The sequence below is a fragment of the Rhinatrema bivittatum genome, chromosome 16 (assembly GCF_901001135.1).
Source record: "Rhinatrema bivittatum chromosome 16, aRhiBiv1.1, whole genome shotgun sequence".
NCBI classification, from domain to species: domain Eukaryota; kingdom Metazoa; phylum Chordata; class Amphibia; order Gymnophiona; family Rhinatrematidae; genus Rhinatrema; species Rhinatrema bivittatum.
The window spans coordinates 31,883,046-31,906,891 of NC_042630.1; the positions used below are offsets into that span (position 1 = coordinate 31,883,046).

Here is a 23,846-nt window from a genome sequence, read left to right on the forward strand (position 1 = left end):
CCATATATGCATAAACCTAGAAAATATAAGAAATAAATATAGGTACAACAAATTGCAATAGGCCAGAACACTCCCACATTTTATAAAATATCAAAAACCATTCATTTCACTCACGCCCATTCACACCAAGCTGCTCACTGTTGGTTTGTTTGTGATGGACTCAGGAAGGAGAGAGTTTAAGGGGCTCCTAAACAAGGTTAACATTACCACACACAGGAATATTCACATGAAGTTAAAGAACACTGAATCTTATCTGGTAACTTGCTGTATATTGCTGACCATAACTGAACATACTCCTTGTGAAATTTTCTTCGCAGAAACATTGCGTTCTATTTGCATCCAATCAGTTAATTTCCGGTACATGGCTATACCTATGCAGGTAAGAAGCTCTCACTATATCTATACATCATCTTCATCTTCAAGGGGGAAAGCCGACTGTCACTCAGCAGGGCATGGTTCGGAGGAATGTATCTTTGACAGATACTAATGAAACAGGAGAGTTAGGACATCCCAACAGAGAGGTTCCAATAAAAGCAAATTAGTCCTGTGCCTATAAATAAAGAATCACCTGAGGTAAAGAATTCCAAATTATTCCTATCAAGTGAAAAACAGGTTGTTAATACAAACAAAAAACACACTTTGAAATGTCTGTATGCCAATGCCAGAAGTCTAAGATGGGAGTGTTTAGCAGTGATTGATGAGATAGACATAATTGGCATCTCAGAGACCTGGTAGAAGGAAGATAACCAATGGGACAGTGCTATATTAGGGTACAAAATATACCATAATGATAGGAAGGATCAACTTGGTGGGGGTGTGACACTTTATGTCCGGGAGAGTATAGAATCCAACAGGATAAAGATCATACAAGAGACTAAATGCTCAGTAGAATCTATATGGGTAGAAATCACATGTGTTGGGTAAGAGTATAGTGATAGGAGTATACTACCATCCACCTGGACAAAATGGTCAGACACAATGAAATGCTAAGAGAAATCAGAGAAAGCTAACCAATTTGGCAGTGCAGTAATAATGGGAGATTTCAATTACCTCAATATTGATTGGGTAAAGGTAACATCAGGACATGCTAGAAACAAAGTTCCTGGATGGAATAAACGACTGCTTCATAGAGCAATTAGTTCAGGAACCAACGAGAGGGAACTATTTTAGATTTAATTCTTAATGGAACACAGGATTTGGTGAGAGAAGTAACTGTGCTGGAGCCACTTGGCAATAGTGATCATAACATGATCAAATTTGAACTAATAACTGGAAGGGGGGACAATATGTAAATCTACAGCTCTAACACTAAATTTTCAAAAGGGAAACTTTGATAAAATGAGAAAAATAGAAAAAAAACTGAAAGGTGCAGCTGCAAAGGTTAAAAGTGTACAAGAGGCGTAGACATTATTTGAAAATACAGTCTTAGCAGTGCAGTCCAGATGTATTCCACACATTAAGAAAGGTGGAAGGAAGGCAAAATGATTAGTGGCATGGTTAAAAGGTGAGGCTATTTTAGCCAAAAAAAAATCCTTCAAAAATGTGAAGAAGGATCCATCTGAAGAAAATAGAAAAAAGCATAAGCATTGTCAAATTAAGTGTAGGGATGTGCACTAATTTATTTTTTTTTCGTATCATTTTTGTTTTGGGCCTTTTATCTGTTTGATTTTGTTTTTAAAATGGTTCAGGAGGTGTTTATTTCAGATTTTCCTGATTTCAGAGTTAGTGTGCACTAATGTAACATGCTGCCGAAGCAATTTTCGAAAGCTATTTTCCCACATTACGTGCAATTTTCTCAGTGGAAGGGAGTGGGCAGTGGAGTGCCTCAGGGATCTGTATTGGGACCCTTACTTTTCAATATATTTATAAATGATCTGGAAAGAAATACGACAAGTGAGATAATCAAATTTGCAGATGATACAAAATTGTTCAGAGTAGTTAAATCACAAGCAGATTGTGATAAATTGCAGGAAGACCTTGTGAAACTGGAAAATTGGGCATCAAAATGGCAGATGAAATTTAATGTGGATAAGTGCAAGGTGATGCATATAGGTAAAAATAACCCTTGCTATAATTACACAATGTTGGGTTCTATATTAGGTGCTACAACCCAAGAAAAAGATCTAGGCGTCATAGTGGATAACACATTGAAATTGTCGGTTCAGTGTGCTGCGGCAGTCAAAAAAGCAAACAGAATGTTGGGAATTATTAGAAAGGGAATGGTGAATAAAACGGAAAATGTCATAATGCCTCTATATCGCTCCATGGTGAGACCGCACCTTGAATACTGTGTACAATTCTGGTCGCCGCATCTCAAAAAAGATATAATTGCGATGGAGTAGGTACAGAGAAGGGCTACCAAAATGATAAGGGGAATGGAACAGCTCCCCTATGAGGAAAGACTAAAGAGGTTAGGACTTTTCAGCTTGAAGAAGAGACGGCTGAGGGGGGATATGATAGAGGTGTTTAAAATCATGAGAGGTCTAGAACGGGTAGATGTGAATCGGTTATTTACTCTTTTGGATAATAGAAAGACTAGGGGGCACTCCATGAAGTTAGCATGGGGCACATTTAAAACTAATCGGAGAAAGTTCTTTTTTACTCAACGCACAATTAAACTCTGGAATTTGTTGCCAGAGGATGTGGTTAGTGCAGTTAGTATAGCTGTGTTTAAAAAAGGATTGGATAAGTTCTTGGAGAAGTCCATTACCTGCTATTAATTAAGTTGACTTAGAAATTAGCCACTACTATTACTAGCAACGGTAACATGGAATAGACTTAGTTTTTGGGTACTTGCCAGGTTCTTATGGCCTGGATTGGCCACTGTTGGAAACAGAATGCTGGGCTTGATGGACCATTGGTCTGACCCAGTATGGCATGTTCTTCTTTCATATGACTTAACATGGGTAAAACCTATTGACAATTCAATGGCATATATTGTAACAATCTTCAAAAACCCAAAGGAGTGTGAGAGGCAGGGCTAGTGTGATCCATGCCTTAAGACACAGGAGTTTATTTATTTATTTATTTATTTATAAGTGTTTGTATACCGCTTTTACAAATAAAAATTTAGTCAAAACGGTTTACAGTTTAAAACATACATAATCTCAATAAAAGACAATAAAAATAGATAAATTTCTGCGGTCTAATCTACAACAGTGAAGCTCTTTATACAAGCTTTAGAAAAGTGCCACAACTCGTTTTGATCTTAACTGGGTATTGGGGGGGGTAAGGAATAAGGGGATGTAAAAATGATATTTGGAATAGGCAAAAACTGGGAGGACCGGGTAAGGGAAGTTTGTGTTTAGTTTGAGGAGTTATCTCTCGCCCAGGAAAGTCTGTTCCCCACTTTGGCCGGAAGCAAAAGAAGCAGGATGCCACCATCCGGTCAGTAGTTGGTTTCTGTTGGTGCTACTGCACTCTGATGCTGCTGTGCTGTGTGTTGCTTTCACACATTATTATAGTCTTTGTTTCACAAGCTGTGCTGTGCCCATAGTTGGGGATTTTCTCTTATCTTTCCAATTAGCAGTAGACATTATTAGATCTATGCAGGGCTGAGCTCTTTCAGCAGCTGGTTATCACCTTCAGGAAACAGAGGCGAGATGCCTTTGCAGGCATATGTGGGAAACCATCAGTCTTGTTCAGGAATACATAGTCCTTGAGTTAGTCATATAACTCGTTAGCAATTTTGAGGAAATATCTTTTTGTGGGTGGTTATTAAATCTCCGTGTTCCATGGCAAATGCCCTTGAAGTTGCTGGTCACAATGTCTGTCTTCTGTAGGAAGGGACAACTGTGTTCATGACATCGTCCAGATGCCTTTCCTGCCTGGAATAGGCTGGCAATCCTTAACCTAACTGAGGAGGCCTCATGCTAAATGTTCCTGTCTACCCCAGCTCTGTGCTAACCCCAACCCTACAAGAGGGTGATGCTGGGCTGGCCTGCTCAGGGGCAGTTCTGCTCACTGCCATACAGAGGGACCTGGGTTTGACTCCTGACCTAGGCCTTCCGCTTCCTAAGTGAGCCAGGTTTCTGCGGGAAAGAGGAGGGGAGCCAAGGGTAGGTGGGGGTCATCACGCAACGGGGATACCCAGAGGCTGGATTCAGGGCCCATGACTGCAGTACTTGGAAGACCCCTGGTACCTGACAGCACGAAGGTAAATTGGCAGGGGATAGAAAATAGGAGAAAAAAAAAAAAAGTAATCCCAGTCCTGGTTCCAAATTAGTTAGAAGTGCAAAAAAAAAAAGAGCAGCTGCCGGCTCAGTTAAAAGGGTGGCTATGAAGCTAGAAGGAGGTGGGAGCCTCGCGCGACAGAAACCGAGCCTGCTCTGGAGAGATAACAGAGGAAGGCGGGAAAAAGGCCAGAGGGAGACTGCGCGTGGGGTCCGTGCTGACCCAGTGGGCAGGGTCCACATCGACGGACCGGGGGGGATGGGGGTCGCAATCTCACCAAAAAAAAAGAAAAAGAGTCGCATTTTACGGCGACCGCTCCTCTTGGTACCGCAGGGCCTGACTGGGGTCCGATTGTCGGGTTTGATAATTGTGTAACGGGCGGGGGAGGGAACAGAGGGATCGAAAGTAGGCAGGGCCCTAACCCTTAACGCTTAGGAAGAACCCGGCTACGTTTCTGCCAACGTGATTCATCTCTGCTATTCATAGGCGGCTTTTTACTAAAATTAGCCCTGGAAGACGGCAGCGAAGCCGCAGCGCGGAGCACCAGGGCTGCGCCCCCCCCCGGGTTCCGACGGCCACATCGGGAGAGGGGGCGGCGGCGGCGGCAAGGATCCTCTCCGCCATTCAGCGCAAGAACGTCTCCCCGAGATACTTCGCGCAACGCGCCCGACCGTGCAGTTGCCTTGGCAACCACAAAAAAAAAAAAAGGCCACCACTGTTTCGTATTTACCCCCTTCCCGGTTTATTAAATTGGTGTATATATATATATATATATATATATATATATATATTTTTTTTTATTTTTTTTTTTTTAAGTCTTGGCACAAGCTGTTTCTCCGCCTGGTTAAAAATAAAACACACAGCAGAGGTCTTCCTTTGACTTGACTCTGGGCTCTTGGTGGGGGGTCGGGGGATAGCATGAGAGAGAAGCTGAAGAAAGCGATGGATCTTCCCTTCCCTCCTCCACATCCCCTTCACCAGGCAGAGAGTGCAGAGTTGAGGGGTGTGGGGGATGTATAGATGGGCAAGAGGATAGGGATGGGTAGATGCAACCACGAGGGGATTAAAAATATCACTATGGGCATAATGAGAAGGCCAGGGGGTCAGTGTGGGTATAGAACAGCCGGGAGGTCATTAGAGAGTGGGAGCCAGAAGGTAGCCTAGGAGTTCAGGACCCCACTCTGCCACTCACTTTCTGGTCCAGTCACTTTACCATTGCTCCCTCTCTTCTTTCAGGAAGGACTGCTCTGGATGCATATAATTTGCACCTTCAGCAGGATGGAGCTGAGGCATGTGAGTGCCCTGCGCAGGCTAATAATTAGGTGCTGCCCCTTCCAACTGTTATTTAACTTAGCGCCCCTTACAGGTTAGCACTGGAGGCAGGTGTCCAGGCGGCTGGCCCACCCATTAATCTGGCTCTGCAGGAAAGGCAGAAGAGGGGAAAATGATGGACGTTCAAATCCTTCAAGGCGTGTACAAGAAATATTGTTGGGCCAGAGATTCATGACCTGAAGCTGGAAGAGGGGTAGACTAATGAATAACAAGCGAACATTTATCCACAAAAAGGGTAGTAAATGCATGGACCAAGCAGAGGTGGTGGGAGATTAAATGTATCGGGGATAGGCAGAGAGGTTCCTTATGGGTGGGACAGCGAGGATAAAGTTGGAGACCAAGGTAGTAGATAGGGGCAATGGGCAGATGAGACAGGCCAAGCAGTCTTTATTCACCATGAATTTCTCTGTTTGTACAAGCAGATAGACATGGGTGCATATGTAGCTTGTATACCGTAGGGCGCACTGTGGAAAGCTGGAAGCAGCAGGGACTCAAGCAGGACTGGTTAGGTAGGGCAGCCAGAAGGCGCAGAAGTTAACAGGGCAGAGTACAGAACAGCTGGTTGTGGGTGAAAAATTGGCCAGAAAATGCCTTGAAGCTCTGATGACTCACCTTGACCTTGACCTTGTGCTTCTCACATCAAAAATATGCACGAGGCCGCTCTCACATAAAGCACCCACTCACACCACTGGACCACAGTCTCTGCCTCTTGGCCAGGGGATCCGAAGCCTTGCTTTCAGCACTGCCCAGGATGCCCGGGACCTGCCTTCAGCAGTTCTAGAAGAGTCTCAGAAGGCTTCGGGATCTTTAAAATGCTGTTTGTGTTGTACGAGCCATGTGGAAAAAAAAAAAAAGGAGGAGGTGGAGGATGCGTGGGTTTCAGCAGGCCCAGCGAGAAGCCCTTCAGCAGACTGCGTGTAACCATAGTGATGAGAGGAGGTAGGTACGGCCCCATTGCAAAGAGGGTGTAGATGAGGAGTGTGTGTGTGTGCATGTGTGTGTATAAGAAATAGCCATCCATCCAAGGCAACTTCTCAGATGCTGCCATGTTACCTGGGACAGGCTGAGCCAGGCCTGGTTTTACCCCCAGTGCATGCCTAGAGATATAGTCCAGATCCAGATCTGGTTCAGTCTGTCCCGGGGAGCGGGGGAGGGGGCAGGACATGAGGTCACCTCCTAACTCCTATGTCAGGGTGCTGACGCTTCTGTAGGGTTTGCCTGTGATGGTTTTTGCCAGGTTCCTCCTTTGCCCACATAAGCGCCATCTGACGAAATTAGCCGAGCCGTAAATGAGTCAGGCCAAACCTGAAATACACGGTGTCACTGTCGGGGGGGGGGGGGGTGAGGGAGGGCAGCGGTAAAAATCTAGTTTTTATGTTTAAATCTATTTTATTTTTGATAAAGTAATTTTTATTAAATCTATTTTATTGAAATTGCAATGATACAAAATACAAACTGACATGGAAGTGATGAACTCTAAGGATAGTAGAAAAGTTTATATTGTCAGAATCAAAAAAGATAAAATCTAGTTTTTAAAGCACAGTGGAATAGAGATGGGGGCCTGGTTGAAATGAAGCCTAATCCCCAGTAATGAGAGAGGCTGTCCAGAGCTGTGCTGGGGCCCGAAGTGATGAAAGGGTATCGGTCTCATCGGGTCGCCGGGCACACTGCTTGCTGCAGTGGGACTTCACTGCAAAGACAGCAAGTCTTTTGGGGCTAAATACAGTGTGAGTGCAATGCTAGCGCTTGTGAATTTGGTGCACTCTTAAATTAGACATGCCTTACATCTATTCCATGGCAGCCGGAGCCATTGCAGCTTTTATTTGAACCTGTGGTGTAACAGATTTTTTTTTTTTTTTTTAATCTGGCAGTGTTGCAGTGTCCCTCCTGACTGCATCACAGTGCCCTTCATGGCTGCACTGCAGCAGTGTTCCCACTGCAGTATCTCGCCTTGCAGTGCCATCATGCGTTTCCTTTACTTCAGCCTCTGTGGTTCCTGAATGTCACTAGCAATCAGGCTATGAAATGCGGAAAGGCTTCTCAATGAGAAGGGCTGGGCAGTTTGCTTGAAATCTGGTGTGCAAAAATAAATCTGCTCCTGCAGGAGGACCCTGACCCTAGGGCAAAGGCAGCACGCTCCCTGGGCGGTGGGGAAGAGCTGGAATCGATTCTGTCTACATTCTGCCCGGCCTTTGCCACAAGGAGTATCTGCTGGAAGAAGTGCTTGAAGATCTAGGCGCTGACCGTGGCTTTGGCAATGACTGCATGGATACACTTGGGCAAATCAAGACTGAGGTGCATTGGCAGAGCTCTGTGTGTGTGTGTGTGTGTGTGGATATCAGTACTGCATCAGCAGGGGATGCTGCAGGGCTGGAGGGAGATGCACCTGCAGAGCTGTGAGTAGGGGTCCTGGAATGACAAGGTGTTACAGCCAGAACAGGAGGATGTGCATTGGAGGAGCTGTGTGTGTGGGGGGGTCTCAGTCCTGGAATAACAGGGTATTGCAGAACAGGAGGGTGTGCATTGGAGGAGCAGTGTGTGGCGGGGTAGGGGGTACTGCAGAGCAGGAGGGATGTGCATTGGAGGAACAGTGTGTGGAGGGGTAGGGGGTGCTGCAGAGCAGGAGGGTGTGGAAGGGTAGGGGGTGCCGCAGAGCAGGAGGATGTGCATTGGAGGAGCAGTGTGTGGAGGGGTAGGGAGTGCTGCAGAGCAGGAGGGGTGTGCATTGGAGGAGCAGTGTGTGGAGGGGTAGGGAGTGCTGCAGAGCAGGAGGGGTGTGCATTGGAGGAGCAGTGAGTGGAGGGGTAGGCGGTGCTGCAGAGTAGGAGGGGTGTGCATTGGAGGAGCAGAGAGTGGAAGGGTAGGGGGTGCTGCAGAGTAGGAGGAGTGTGCATTGGAGGAGCAGTGTGTGGAGGGGGTGCTGCAGAGTAGGAGGGTGTGCATTGGAGGAGCAATGTGTGGAGAGGTAGGGGGTGCCACAGAGCAGGAGGGTGTGCATTGGAGGAGCAGTGTTTGGAGGGATAGGGGGTGCTGCAGAGCAGGAGGGTGTGCATTGGAGGAGCAGTGTGTGGAGGGTTAGGGAGTGCTGCAGAGCAGGAGGGTGTGTATTGGAGGAGCAGTGTGTGGAGAGGTAGGGGGTGCTGCAGAGCAGGAGGGTGTGCATTGGAGGAGCAGTGTGTGGAGAGGTAGGGGGTGCTGCAGAGCAGGAGGGTGTGCATTGGAGGAGCAGTGTGTGGAGGGGTAGGGAGTGCATTGGAGGAGCAGTGTGTGGAGGGGTAGGGGGTGCTGCAGAGCAGGAGGGGTGTGCATTGGAGGAGTAGTGTGTGGCGGGGTAGGGGGTGCATTGGAGGAGCAGTGTGTGGAGGGGTAGGGGGTGCATTGGAGGAGCAGTGTGTGGAGGGGTAAGGGGTGCTGCAGAGCAGGAGGGGTGTGCATTGGAGGAGTAGTGTGTGGAGGGGTAGGGGGTGCATTGGAGGAGCAGTGTGTGGAGGGGTAGGGGGGTGCTGCAGAGCAGGAGGGTGTGCATTGGAGGAGCAGTGTATGGAGGGGTAGGGGGGTGCTGCAGAGCAGGAGGGTGTGCATTGCAGGAGCAGTGTGTGGAGGGGTAGGGGGTGCTGCAGAGCAGGAGGGTGTGCATTGGAGGAGCAGTGTATGGAGGGGTAGGGGGGTGCTGCAGAGCAGGAGGGGTGTGCATTGGAGGAGCAGGTGTGGAGGGGTAGGGGGTGCCGCAGAGCAGGAGGGTGTGCATTGGAGGAGCAGTGTATGGAGGGGTAGGGGGGTGCTGCAGAGCAGGAGGGTGTGCATTGGAGGAGCAGTGTATGGAGGGGTAGGGGGGTGCTGCAGAGCAGGAGGGTGTGCATTGCAGGAGCAGTGTGTGGAGGGGTAGGGGGTGCTGCAGAGCAGGAGGGTGTGCATTGGAGGAGCAGTGTGTGGAGGGGTAGGGGGGTGCTGCAGAGCAGGAGGGTGTGCATTGGAGGAGCAGTGTGTAGAGGGGTAGGGAGTGCTGCAGAGCAGGAGGGGTGTGCATTGGAGGAGTAGTGTGTGGAGGGGTAGGGGGTGCATTGGAGGAGCAGTGTGTGGAGGGGTAAGGGGTGCTGCAGAGCAGGAGGGGTGTGCATTGGAGGAGTAGTGTGTGGAGGGGTAGTGGGTGCTGCAGAGCAGGAGGGGTGTGCATTGGAGGAGCAGTGTGTGGAGGGGTAGTGGGTGCTGCAGAGCAGGAGGGGTGTGCATTGGAGGAGTAGTGTGTGGAGGGGTAGTGGGTGCTGCAGAGCAGGAGGGGTGTGCATTGGAGGAGTAGTGTGTGGAGGGGTAGGGGGTGCCGCAGAGCAGGAGGGTGTGCATTGGAGGAGCAGTGTGTGGAGGGGTAGGGGGTGCCGCAGAGCAGGAGGGGTGTGCATTGGAGGAACAGTGGTTAAGGTTACTAACATAGAAGATGTCAGCTGGTAAAGGGCACTGGTCCCTCCAGTCTGCTCATGTGTGCTAGCTTGCTATGCTGCCACAGGCCTTACTTAGCTATGATCTTTTCCTTTCCTCCTGCCGCTAAGATCTTTTTAGGTCTTCAATTCTGTCCCTTGTTTGGCTTCCTGTAACCTCCACTAAGTCTGACCTTCCCTTCTGAGGCTCCTTCCCTTCCGCTGTCCTATGCTAGATGTTTCATTCTATGGAAAGTGCTTCCTTCTGACCCTCTCTTGAAGCCTGCTGTAGCCTTGTGTCTTTGGCTCTCTGTGTATAGTGCAGCCCGTGCACCATCTTTGGAGGCCCGTTGCTAGAATTGCCTCCAGCTCTTCAGTGTCCTTTTGTGGATGGAGGTCTCCAGAATGGAACACAGCTCTCCAGGTGGGGGTCTCAGCAGAGACCTGTAGACTCGCTTTCGACCAGCAGCTAACTTCTCTTTGGGGTACTCTCAGCCTCGTCACACTGGCTACCTCCGGGTCTCTTTCCTGTTTGGTGATGCTCTTCATCTTGAAGGGGGAATGTAGGCCTTGGATTTCTGCGTGCCAAGTGCACAGTTCTGCATTTTGTACACTTAAAATGCGCCTCTGCCTGTTTTTCAAGTTTCTGAAGTCAGCTTTCATCTTGTCTATATCACTCGTACTTCCAGCTGGGATCAGGCGTCGTCGGCCTTCATTCTCACCATCTCCTTGCCCTGAGATTTGTTATGAACTCTACCCGCGGGTTCCCCCGCGAGCAGGCTCCTCACCTTGCTACTGCTGCTGCTCCTGACGCTGCCAGACGCCGCCGAAGTCGGACCTCCCACGCGGCCGGAGCTGCGGACTCTGTTTTCCTCTCGCGGCCCGGAGGCCGCCCATCATGCCTTCTTCACCGTGGCCGGAGCCGCGGACTTCTTTGCTTCTTCGCGGCTGAGCGGCCGCCAACGTCCTCGTCATCTTCGCAGCTGGAGGCCGCAATCCCCGAACTCACCTGGCGGCCAGAGCCGCCCTCGGGGCTTCCTGCAGCGGCAGGAGCCGCTGCCGTCGTCGGGCCCTGCTTCCTCTACGCAGACGTCGGGTGCAGGGCCGCTGTCCACGGTCCTGCACAGCTTCCTGCTTCCTCTCTAGGCGCGCGGCCACGCCCCTCTTCGGGATTTAAAGGGCCCATGGCCGGATATGCCCTGGGCCCCACCGTCAGACTGTTTCCTGTGCTAGCCCTATAAAAGGGCTGTTCCTGCATTTCGTCTTCGCCTTGCATCATAGTTACTTCGCCTCTGGAAGCTCCTGCCTTCCAGTGCTCCGTCAGGTCATTTTGTGTTTCCTTGTTGGAGCTCCACGTGTCATCTGCTTCTTGTGCCGTGTCTTCATCGCCTGAGGTCCTCGTCCAGGTCTCCTGATGTCTCGTTGTCTGATGCCCCGCTTCCTGATGTTCCAGGTTCTTTGGTGTTCTTCTTCTGTGCTCTTGAGCCTTCTGTTCTGCAGGCGGTTGGTTCTCCAGGGTGACGCGTCTTCGTCATTGGAGTTGCCTGCAGCGGACCGGTGTCCTGTGCTCCTGAGCCGTCCTGTCCTGCCAGCCTTGGTGGTGCTCCGGATGACACCTGCTCCGTCATCGAAGTCCCGCCTCGGCTGGATTCCTTCCTGCGCTCGTCCCGCTCTCCTCGTGGTCCGTGACCAGCATCCTTGGGCTGTGTAGGGCGCGTAGTGGGACAGGGTGGTCCGCGACCAGCCCATTGGGTCCGCCCGTGAAGGTGGGCTGAGTAGGGCGCCCTGAGAGACAGTGCCGATGTCTACCTTCCCAGCTTCTTGTCTTGCCTGTAATGCCGTCGCATCAGTTCCTCATCTGTGATGTCTTCGCTTCAGTCCTTCGTCTGTGATGTCTTCCCCTCAGTCATAGTCTCAAGTCTTCGTGTCAAGGCCTCCGTCTGCCCTCATCCTCCGGCCGGCCTGCTGCTCCATGCCGATCCTAAGCGGCAGGTCCGAAAGGGCTTGGAACAGTCGGAGGACTGTTTGCCTTCCAACATCATCTTGTTGGCTCCAGGAACTTGCAGGCCTGGCGGAGGGTAAGACCGTGTCTCTGCCATGCTGGGACACGTCGCCCACCCTCGGTTTGGTCCTGGATTCGTCTGGGGTCGGGCCGAGGCCCATGGGCACACGAAAAAACCCGTACGTAACAAGATTTTAATCTGCTGTTTTATATCCCACCTAGTCCGGTCTTTGTGGTGACAGGCCCTCCGCTGGGGGCCCCTTTCACAAGACCTTCCATTACCTTGCCTCACCACCCATATTAAACCAACAGGGTCCGCTTCCTCCTGGTTCCCTCCTTCCTGGAGCAGGCGCTACCTCTCCCCTTCTCCAGTCTCTCTGGGACCTCCTCCTGCTTCAAGTCGCAGGTGCCTTCTCATCATCCGGTGATAACTGGGACTCATGAAATCTACCTCGAAAGGGAATGCTGGGTGCTGGGATTCGAACCCAGGCTTCCTTTAGTCCTGATAAAGGCTGGCTATTGATGATAGATAAAAGCCAGCTCACCTGCAGAATTGTCAGAGCTGGGCATGTAGGAAGGAGGAGGGCCCGTTTTAGGCAGGCAGTTGCTTTCTTGGAGGGGAATGGCTGAATCTAGCAGGAAGAGACCCCCCCCCCCCCCTCGGCTGGGGATCAGATGTCCCCGGTGAACAGAGGCGACATTACAGTACTGGGCCGGGAGCAAGCATGCTTCATAACCGCCAGGGGAGGGAACCCCGCACCCTGCATAATGCTGCAGTGTTATGGCTCCCTGGATTTTAAATGGCATCTCAGCCCCTGCTCCACGGGAAAGCGGCTAAAAATAGCAGCCCTGGTTCTCGGAGGGGGCTGATCAGGCTGGAAGAGTAAAAACTGCAAGACACCCAAAGCATCGGAGCTCCAGGACTGGAAACAGATGCAGAAGGGAGAAGGGGGCTGCTCCTCGTTCTGCCCGGCTGGGAGTGTGCACAGCACAAATGTATTTATTTATTTTTTTATTTTTTTTAAGGAAAACTATTTATAGATCTAGCTACCTCCCCCTCCCCCACCCATAGCAATTTCCAAGCATGAAAAACCTGCAGTTTTGGACTCTGACAGCAGGGAAATGCAGAAAGGGGCCGTCCAGATAAGCATCTGAACCAAGCCAGCAGGCATCAGAAGAAGGAGCAGGAATTAGCCAGGTATTTGACTTTGCAAAAAAATAAAAATCTATATATATCTATCTATATCTATATTAACAAAAATACATAAAATAGAGCCACATCTCACAGCCTGCCTCTTTAGGTGCATTAGCCCTCTCCTGCTCTGAGTGTCAGGGGGCTGCCAACCAGCCGGGCGGTAGCAGGTGATGGCATATGAAAGCCAGCTTCGCTCGCCCCCCTCCCCCATTTTTCTGTGCAAAGGAATGAAGTGTGGTGGAGGAGGGGAAATTGTCCGGATTAGAATCTTACTTGCATGATTCCTATGAGCAGTGGCAGCAGATAGGACCTTCAGGGATCTCCCATGCCCGCTGCCCCCCTCTCTGCATGCCTCAGCACGGGGAGCTGGATGGACTTTTTCATTTTCTGGCCGCTCTGCACTTTGGCTTTCTTGATTTGGCCATAAGGTACAGTCTGCGTTTTAGCACAGTGAACGCAGGGGTTGGGGCTTTTGGGGGGTAATCTGGTGCTTTAGAGCGGTCACAGCTGTCTCTCCCTGTTGCATTACTCTCTGCCTCTGGATGCTGGATGGGTCCTGGAGTAGATGCCCGGCAGGCAGGAGAGGACGGGGCGGCGGAGTGGATGGGATTTTCCTTCAGGAACAGGGAAGGTAGTTTATTCCTTCCTCCCTTAGACTTTCAGTCCAATTCTTTTATTGCACTGTGCTTGCAAAAATATGTCTGTATTTGAATAAGGGTATATATAGCTAAAGAAACAAATAGGTAGATAGATGTGTGTGTGTATATATATATATATATATATATATATATACATAAACATGATGTATTTAGAACTGTATTTATATGTAACTGTATGTACGGTTTTATATATATATATATATTTTTTTTATGTCTATTGTCATAGGCAAAATGTTGATACTTGATCCTAGTGTAAGCTGCCTGTAGCATTTATCTATCCCTAGATCCAGCTGTCCTAGCCTTATCTACAGCTGATTTGACTAGTTTGCATGTGAGAAGTTAAAAACCTGGCCTTTTGAATCTGTGGTGGATCAGGGCGGGATGGGGGACTGGGGGGTCTTACATTCCAGCCTTCCAGTCTTTTCTCCTGTCCACTTGGCTGATTGGGCTTTCTAGGATCGACAGAAGTTCCCACTGTTAAGAATGCTACATTTGTGCCAGTCACTCTCACAGCTCAGCCCTCAGCTGTACAGGCTCAGATGCCCAGCACCTTTTTTCAAATACAGATTTTAAATTCTGTTTTCTTAGTTACTAGAAATACAGTCCCCCATTGCCTTTCTAGCAGGGCAACCTTCATTTTCAGTCTCTAGCTTTCCATCCTCAATCTAGCATCCAGCAATCAAGCTTCACTTCTAACTTGAGGCTTGTGAAAATCAAATGTCTTCTTTCTTGCTTTCTCCATGACTTAGTTCATTTCATCTCTCACATTCTTACACTTCTTGGTTTAACATGGCCACGCTCTGTTTTATAAAATCTCCTTCCTCAAATCCCTGTCTTGGCTGTCTGTGCTGTATTCATGCTTTATGTGGATGGGTGTGATGTCTGCATGGAGCTGTAATAAAGATCTGCTTTTCAGTTCTCTGTGCCCTGTTCCTGCTTTACACATATCGGTCTGACACTTGCACAGGACTCTGATGCAGATCCGCTCTTCAGCTGTCTGTGCTGTATTCACACTTTACGTGTATCGTGTGACACCTGCACAGGGCTCTGATGGAGATCTGCTCTTCAGCTCTCCGTGCTGTATTCACACTTTCTGTGTATCGTGTGACACCTGCACAGGGCTCTGATGGAGATCCGCACTTCAGCTCTCCGTGCTGTATTCACACTTTACATGTATCATGTGACACCTGCACAGGGCTCTGATGAAGATCCGCACTTCAGCTCTCCGTGCTGTATTCACACTTTACGTGTATCGTGTGACATCTGCACAGGGCTCTGATGGAGATCCGCACTTCAGCTCTCCGTGCTGTATTCACACTTTACGTGTATCGTGTGACACCTGCACAGGGCTCTGATGGAGATCCGCACTTCAGCTCTCCGTGCTGTATTCACACTTTACATGTATCATGTGACGCCTGCATGGGGCTCTGATGAAGATCTGCTCTTCAGCTGTCCGTGCTGTATTTGCTTTCCGTAGATGAGCAAGCTACCTGCGTGAAGATCAACACAGCAACCTCCTCCCACCTCTCAATTTACCTAGCTCCATAATGGTCAGATAATCTCTGTAAGAAGAACTTTTAAAACTTTAATATATTAATATCTCCTCAAGAATCAAGTAAAGATTGGAACATAAAAGCAGGATTCCAAATACTTTTGACTAGAATTATCTAAATAAAATGTAAATAATTTTGCTTTAATAAGGTTTTTCATTGAAAATATATCCTGTTTGGTTCTTCTAAAGGACTCTGTTTTACGTCTGTTACCAGTACATTATTTAGGCGCACAGAGTTTTTTGTATGAAATCAAGAGGTAGGCCTTTCTGCCCCTGTTCTACCCTGTCTGCCCCTCTCCTCTGCAGTCACTGGTCCCTTTTGTTATCATGTCTGGATATTTCGTACAGCATCAGTCACTAGAGACCCTGCTGCCTCCAAAGGTGGAGGAGAGAGAGTGTGTGTGTGGGGGGGGGGGGGTATCTTTTCTGTTTAGTCCACAGAGAAAAAAAAATTACTGTATGGGGATTCTCAGCAGCAACAGAGAGAGGAGCTGGAGAGGAGCAATTTCTAGACCCTTCCCTCGCCAAATCTATGAAAGCTAAGAGAGAAACTCCCTAAGCATATTAGAAATCACCCAGAAGAGCTCAAATACATGAGACACTCTGGGTTTGTTTGATTTTTTCTTTTTTTCTGTCATCTTAAAACACTGACCTGGTCCTTGAATGGGTGCAATGGGCCCACTTCCCTGCCGCTCTCAGGAAAGGTCCGATCTGTGGTCCTGCGGGAGCCGCCTGCCTTCCACGCTGCGGGTGCTCTCCCTCTGGTGCCCTGTAACCCCGTATCCCTGTGGGTGAGGTAGGGGTGGGCCCCGACCTTTCAAAGGCCCTTCTCTGGTGCATCAGGCCTGCTTCCCTGATCTCCGGCCTGTCTCGTTCCTCCATGGCAGGTCTCCCGAGTTCCCTACCGTCTCCTGCTCGTTCCTAACGAAGGTGTGAGTTTGCTATAGAGGGCGTGAGGAATCCTGTTGGTGCCGCCTAAGCCGGGTCCATTTTTCTCTCAGCTTATTCGAGTCCTGATTTTGTCTTAACGTCGCCCTCGCCTTCCTTCCCTCGTGGGATTCTGAGACGCACAAGTCATTTAATAGGAAAAGCATCAGGATGCAGTAAAAGGCTGGGGCCACGAGAATACAGGGTCAAGCTAGACGGGCGACATCACTAAGTGAATTTGAATTCTTATGGAAACCTAAGGTTTGGATCAGCTGTCATTTAAGGGCCTGTTAAGACCATTATATGTTTCTGTTGAACTGGGCCTATACAAAGAAGTGAAGAGAGACGAGGTGTGGGTGCAGGTTAGTAATCTGGAGGCAAGGAATGTGACAGCAGTGTCAGATACTCAAGGGCACAAGAATCTGTACCTCGGAATATAGAGGAGGTTACGTTTGTCTGTCTGTTCCCCTTCTCTCTATCACAAAATGTATAATTTATTAATCTGTGGGATAATCCAATACTGACTTGCTGAGGTCAGATCGGCTCTTCCATAGAGCAGATTCAACAAATCAGGCCAGGCTATATTGTCTAGGACAGGCGCAGTATCTAAGTTTCATACAGAAGTCACCTCAGCCATTCCAAACTGGCAACCCCTAGTTATACTAAGAGACTCTGAGATTCATGAGCTGGCTGAGTCATGGGATGTTCAGTCCTGGGCAGAGAACGTTTGGTCTCTGTGCTGAGGTTGGCGATCAGGCAGGCTGACAAACAGCTCCACTGGTAACTTACCGTAGAAACAGACCTGAAGAAACCATAGATTCCCAAACTGTTATCAAGGTATCACAGCTCATAGGTTCAACTTAAATGGATGACCTTGAAGTGAAAGGTTCTGTGTCCCTGCGCCCATCCCCTGAGCCCTCCAGTCCTAGAGGTGACAGGCTCTGTATCCCTGCACCCATCCCCTGAGCCCTCCAGTCCTAGAGGTGACAGGCTCTGTATCCCTGCACCCATCCCCTGAGCCCTCCAGTCCTAGAGGTGACAGGCTCTGTATCCCTGCACCCATCCCGTGAGCCCTCCAGTCCTAGAGGTGACAGGCTCTGTATCCCTGCACCCATCCCCTGAGCCCTCCAGTCCTAGAGGTGACAGGCTCTGTATCCCTGCTCCCATCCCCTGAGCCCTCCAGTCCTAGAGGTGACAGGCTCTGTATCCCTGCTCCCATCCCCTGATCCCTCCAGTCCTAGAGGTGACAGGCTCTGTATCCCTGTGCACATCTGTTTTCAGTCTGAATAGATCTCAAGGAGCATGAGACCTCTAAGTATCATGGCATGGGTACAACAATTTTCATGTCCTCAGTGGGTCTCTGCCGCTCCCCATTAGTCAAGATGTCTCAGGAGGAATCCCCCTCCCTGCATCGTCCTGAGGGGCTGCCTCCTGCAAGGTGCATCCTCGGTGCTGATGGTGCAGAGGACGGAGCAGAAGTCGGCCCCTCCCCCCACACACACTGTACTGGGCCTGAGTGGACTATCTTCGCAGGGCGCACTGGGCCAGCGCAGAACCCAGCCCTTTATTATGCAGTGGCACCATACAGCATCTCATTATGCGTTCAGGAATGTGCAAATTCTGGAGGAAGAGAGAAATACTGACGTGCTATCAGTTCAGGAAACAGCTGGCTTGTGCAGAACTTCAGCTTTTTTTATTCCTGGGTGCACGGCTTTGCATGTGGATTGTTTGGTTTGTTTTTTTTTATTTGTTTCCTAGGCAAACTCTTGGCAGTGACAGCTAGAAAGTGAGGGAGAAGGGTACGACACCAGCAAGCCTGGATTTAGACATCTGCGACACAGGCAAATGCCCAGGGTGCCGAACTCTGAAGGTGCCCAAAACTGGGGCTTGCCCTGCTGCTCTGATGTCAGGGAGGGGGGGGGGTGTGAATCACCAAGCTTCCCATCCAGCCCTGGAGATCGGTTAAGGTCAGGTTCACTGCTTCTCCCCGCGCCTGCAGCCTGGCTATCTTCTCAGAGTGGTCACTGCTTCCTCGGCCGACTTTACCGGGATTAAATGGCTGGACGCTGCCTTGGCACAGGGAGGCAGAGCTGCTCCTCTCTACGCCTTGGGCTCTCTTCCTGCAAGAGCACTTTTGGAAGAAGAGCTGGAGTCTGGGCGAGGATGACCAAAAGCAGAGATCTGGTGCTGACCTGGGGACCCCTTGCCCACACCAGCGGATGCCGTCCACATAGACTGCCCAACCCACTCTGTCTTTACAGGACAGGCTGGACCACCCCCCTTTCGCCTACAAGGACTTGCGACGTGGCTCGCCATGGGAAAATCAGATCCCCACTGTTGTCCATGCAACGGGAGATAAACCCAGGACCGGATCTGTCTGTCCTGCAATTTGCTTTGATGTTTGATGGAAAGGTGAAAGATTAAGTATGGGTAAATAAATAAATAAATAAATAAATAAAAGTGAAGGAAGGAAGAGGGGGGTCAGAGGGTACTGCCGGTCCAGTCCCAAGAGTGGACTGCATGCTCCATCCTCTTGCTTATTTCCCATCAACTCTTTTCTTCTACTCCCAGTACAATGAGGTTGCACCCAGCCTGGTTAATCTAAATGTAAATCTTATAGCATCTGTACACGGCCATGCAGTCACACTCAAACATTTAACATCGCCCTCCTCATATATGCTTCGTAAAGTAACTATTCTGGAAACAGTGGTGGTGTCATGGTGATAGTGCCGGGGTGTAGGCGTTTCTACGGAGGCAGTCGGTCTAGGAAGCAGCAGTGTAGTATGGAGGACAGTGACGCTTAACAAGAACTGAACTGGGTGCAGAGCTAAAACATGACTTATGTATGCCAGACAGACCCAGCTGTGATGGAAATGCGACACAGGGGACACAGACGCACCCTATAGCCTGGCTGAGTCCTCCAGAGACATAGGGATGACAGGCTCTGTATCCCTGCACCCATCCCCTGAGCCCTCCAGTCCTAGAAGTGACAGGCTCTGTATCCCTGCTCCCATCCCCTGAGCCCTCCAGTCCTAGAGGTGACAGGCTCTGTATCCCTGCACCCATCCTCTGAGCCCTCCAGTCCTAGAGGTGACAGGCTCTGTATCCCTGCTCCCATCCCCTGAGCCCTCCACACCTAGAGGTGACAGGTTCTGTATCCCTGCTCCCATCCCCTGAGCCCTCCTATCCTAGAGGTGACAGGCTCTGTATCCCTGCTCCCATCCCCTGAGCCCTCCAGTCCTAGAGGTGACAGGCTCTGTATCCCTGCTCCCATCCCCTGAGCCCTCCAGTCCTAGAGGTGACAGGCTCTGTATCCCTGCTCCCATCCCCTGAGCCCTCCAGTCCTAGAGGTGACAGGCTCTGTATCCCTGCTCCCATCCCCTGAGCCCTCCAGTCCTAGAGGTGACAGGCTGTGTATCCCTGCTCCCATCCCCTGAGCCCTCCACACCTAGAGGTGACAGGCTCTGTATCCCTGCTCCCAACCCCCGAGCCCTCCAGTCCTAGAGGTGCCAGGCTCTGTATCCCTGCTCCCATCCCCTGAGCCCTCCACACCTAGAGGTGACAGGCTCTGTATCCCTGCTCCCATCCCCCGAGCCCTCCAGTCCTAGAGGTGCCAGGCTCTGTATCCCTGCTCCCATCCCCTGATCCCTCCAGTCCTAGATGGGACAGGCAGTTTAATCTTGTGTCTTTTCCCTAGTCCAGCCAGCATGCATTTCTCTGATATAACTTACTGCCAGGAATGCTTGAATTGGTGCTGGGTCAATTCTTTAGGATATATTACTATGCTAAACAAAACATAACAATGGAATACACTGAGACAACTTCATTTCAATACTTGCAAAGCATTCATTTTGTTGTGGCTTACCCCCTTTCCACTGCATGGCTTTTGTTGGTAGCTTTGAGCCATGTGTATAGAGGTGTTTGTGTATGTGTGTAGTGTCTTGTCGCCACAACAGGTATGTTGTTGTATCCTGCTGCCAGCCTACTTGGTTCACACTGTGCCCAGCAGTGCAGGAGTTTCAAACAAGATAGCGCTGGACCAGGTGTGCCTGTTTCGCTCGATGGTCTGGATCCTCCCCCACCACCTGCATCACCCCTCACCTTTGTGCATTCCACCAGAGGTCAAACTCATGAGCCATGAGGAAGGAACGGAGGTTTACGCCTGCCAGGAAAAACTGGAGATTGTGACAGTGGCTGACAAAACCTCTTTCTCCCACAAAACCATGTACACATAGATTTTACACGGTTTTATTCATGTCATAAGAGACAGGCTGAAGCAGGGCCTAGTTTTACCTCCTCCCCTTCCCCCTAACTGGATCTGTGGACTCGCAGCTCCTGCTTTTCACAGACAGATGAGAACCCCATGTCCCTGGATGCACTGGGGGTAAAATCCAGGCCCGCTTCAGCCTGTCTACTCTCATTATTGAGTATCAGCTTCTGGGACCTCCACAGTCCTTTGTTTGGGTGTTGCTGAAAGATCAGGGCGTGCAGGGTCTCATGATGGGTTGCTGGCAGGTTGGTTAGCTCAACTTTGCCCAGAGATATTGCCTTTCCACATTCTGCACTATTTTCTAGAATTCCCTCAGATGGTTCCTGCTCCTTTTTTTTTTTTTTTTTTTCCTCTTGATCCAGGATCACAATTAAGAAAACGCTGGGCGGGCCCAGAAAACAAGTGGGGGTTCAATGTGATCTTAACCAGTGAGCCCGCTTTGTTCAGCCACCACAATAATATAATGCTGGGCACATTTCAATTAGCACAGGTTGGCAGGGATCAAAATCCAGGCTTCTGGCTTCCATCTGTTTTGATTTACTGGATCTGCCAAACGTTGTCTGAGCCATAATACCTTGCCTCTTTGTTTCAGGGAAAGTCATTTGACTGTGAAATGTGCGGCCCCAGCCTCTGCCGGCACCAGCACCTTTGCCCGACCTCCCCAGATCTCCTGCTGACCGACAGTACTCACCGTTAAGGAGCAAGCCCAGCCATGCTGCACACGGAAGGTAGTGCCCTACTGAAGGCGGTGTGGCAGGGTAAGTTCCGACTCACGCGCCTGCTCTTGGAAGGCGGAGCCTACATCAACGAGGGCAACGCTCAGGGCGAAACGCCCCTGATGGCGGCGTGCCTGGGCAAGTATGACGACCCCCAGAACAAGCCCAGGATGGTAAAGTACCTGCTCGAAAACGGGGCCGACCCCAACATCCCGGACAAGGCGGGGAAGACGGCTCTGATGCACGCGTGCTCTGACCGCGCTGGCGTGGGCGTCGTGTCCGTCCTGCTCGAGCACGCGGCGGACCCCAGCATGAAGGACTACTCTGGCTCTTCCGCCTTGGTGTACGCGATTAACAGAGGGGACCGCGAGACCCTGCAGGTCTTGCTGGACGCCTGCAAAGCGAAAGGCAAAGAGGTCATTATCATCACCACCGACACCTCCCCCTCTGGGACGAAGAAGACCAAACAGTATCTCAACTCCCCTCCTTCTCCGGGCATCGATGACAAGCATTCCCCGGCGCTGTGCATGTCCCCTTCAGACATCGAAATCAAGACCTCACTCTCCCCGGCCAGTGAGAAGGAGGAGGAGCGCGACGTCTTTAACTTCAACATGGGCACCAGACTAACTTGCCCTTCCTCCTCCAAACAAGAAATGGAGCTCGCTTCCGAGCACTTGCACCCTAAGGGCAGAGTAGTCAACATGAAACAGCTAAAAAGGCTCAATTCGGAGCCCTGGGGACTGGTGGCCCCTTCGGTTCTGAGCGGGTCCCACTCCGCTGGAACACCAGAGAAGCTCACAGCTGTGAATGCAGAGGAAAAGATCACCGCTGAATTAAATGGCTTAACCATTTCCAAAAGGCCTTTGCTCTCTAGGCGGCACAGTATAGAGGGTCAAGACCCGTCCTGCTTCAAAATGGCTACCCATGCTTCTGCAGAAGATGCCTTAATTCCCGAAACCTCTTGGGCCGAGAAGGTCCAGTTCAGCCACCTACACCAACCATTGTCGAGGCGCAACACTGCTCCAGAGGCCCAGGAGACATCTAGTGCCACCCTAGCTCCAACGACCGGGGCTGGCTTGCGAGGGGTGCCTCACCATAAGTTGACCCGTATGGATCATTACGAGTCTGATTCCCACCTCTGCCCAGACTCCATCCCCGGCTCCCCGGATTCTGGCCGCGTGTCCTTGGAAAGGAGGAAGTTCAATGCCTCGCCTCTGACGCTCTTTACCAGCTCTTCCAGAGAGTCCTTAGAAAGCATCCCCAGCGCGGTATCGCCCATGAGCGTCCGTCGCAGGACACCCGGGCTCCTGGAGAGAAGGGGCTCGGGCACCCACCTCCTCGATCACATTTCCCACACCAGGCCTGGCTTCCTGCCTCCACTGAATGTGAATCCCAACCCCCCGATCCCTGACATCCGGTCCAACGGCAAACCCTCCTCCCCCATCCATGGCAGCCAGAAGACCCTGCTTCCTATGGCTCCCAACTCTCCCAAACACTTTGACGCCAAAGCCAAGAAAAAACTGGTGCGGAGGCATTCTATGCAAACCGAACAGATAAAACAGTTGACCAACTTTCAGAATCTATTGGTTCACAATGACTCTGTCAATTGAAAGCAATTCTGATTCGTTTGCAAATGTCTTCTTTTTTTTTTTTTCTGGTCCTCACTGCTGCTAAGGTCTCTGCACTTTACACATTTTGTCATTCTCGAAGGATCCTTAGGCGGAAAGATGCTAAATTCATCTTCCGGTTAATGCTTGCCAGTTGACAATTTGTATCCTATTTGAAGAAGGATTTTTTTTTGGGTGGGGGGGGGCGGGGGTGAGGGCACCTTTACAGCACAGAAGAAATCCCCTCAACAAGATGTCCCGTTTATCCTGAAGGGTTTAGCATTTCTGCAGCGTTCCATTGCAAGGGCAAAAATCTGCTTACCTGCTGAATCCTATTTTAAAATGTACAACTAGTTTGAGTTTTGGTTATTTATTGCAAAAAAGAGACTTGGGCATGTTAGCAATTTGCATTTTCCCACAGTCCTGAGATTGCAAATAAAAAACTCTCTCTAGTCTAAACCAGTGCTTTCCCATCCCGCCCTAAAAGGACTCCTGGTCATTTTGGTTTTCAGGATATCCACGATGAATGAGCATGAGAGATCTGCACATGCTGCTTCCGTTACATGTGGCTCTGTCTCATGCCTATTCATTCTGGATATCCTGAAAAGCAGACTGGCTGAGGGCTCCTTTAGGATGGGGTGGAGGACCACCGGCCTAAAGCAAGCCTGCATCCTTCATCATTGCTTAGAAACTGGTGCTTTGTAAACCTAACGCTGCATCACAGGTTTTCCGGATCTGGTTTACCGCAGTGCGCTGTGGTCTTTGATCTCTTGGCAAAGCTGCAAGCACAAAGACATTAGATCAGATTTTGGGACTGGAAGCTGAAACAAACAAGGCTTGGACGGCCTCATGACGACGACATGGGATTGGATTATTTTCAGCCAGTGGCTCGTCGCAGTTGCACATTTAGCTGTCCGAGGAGAAAATAAGTGTTCCTGGTAAGGATCCTGCTGTGAAGCAGTAGCACTCTGGGACCTTTGTTCCTGGAGGATCCACGCACC

General features: G+C 50.1%; 1 protein-coding gene across 4 annotated transcripts; it reads left to right on the plus strand.

Annotated features, from left to right (window-relative positions):
• Positions 1-322: 322 nt before the first annotated feature.
• ANKRD34A (ankyrin repeat domain 34A) lies at positions 323-23,442 on the plus strand. 4 transcript variants are annotated; one of them, XM_029581595.1, is made up of 2 exons: positions 323-379; positions 21,115-23,442. In XM_029581595.1, the coding sequence occupies exon 2, from the start codon at positions 21,235-21,237 to the stop codon at positions 22,846-22,848; it is 1,614 nt and encodes a 537-aa protein (XP_029437455.1). In that variant the 5' UTR covers positions 323-379; positions 21,115-21,234; the 3' UTR covers positions 22,849-23,442. The 4 variants fall into 4 exon arrangements, with proteins under 4 accessions (XP_029437455.1, XP_029437452.1, XP_029437454.1 ...); XM_029581592.1 differs by lacking the exon at positions 323-379 and adding an exon at positions 12,787-13,117; XM_029581594.1 differs by lacking the exon at positions 323-379 and adding an exon at positions 12,803-12,915.
• The last annotated feature ends 404 nt before the right edge of the window (positions 23,443-23,846 follow it).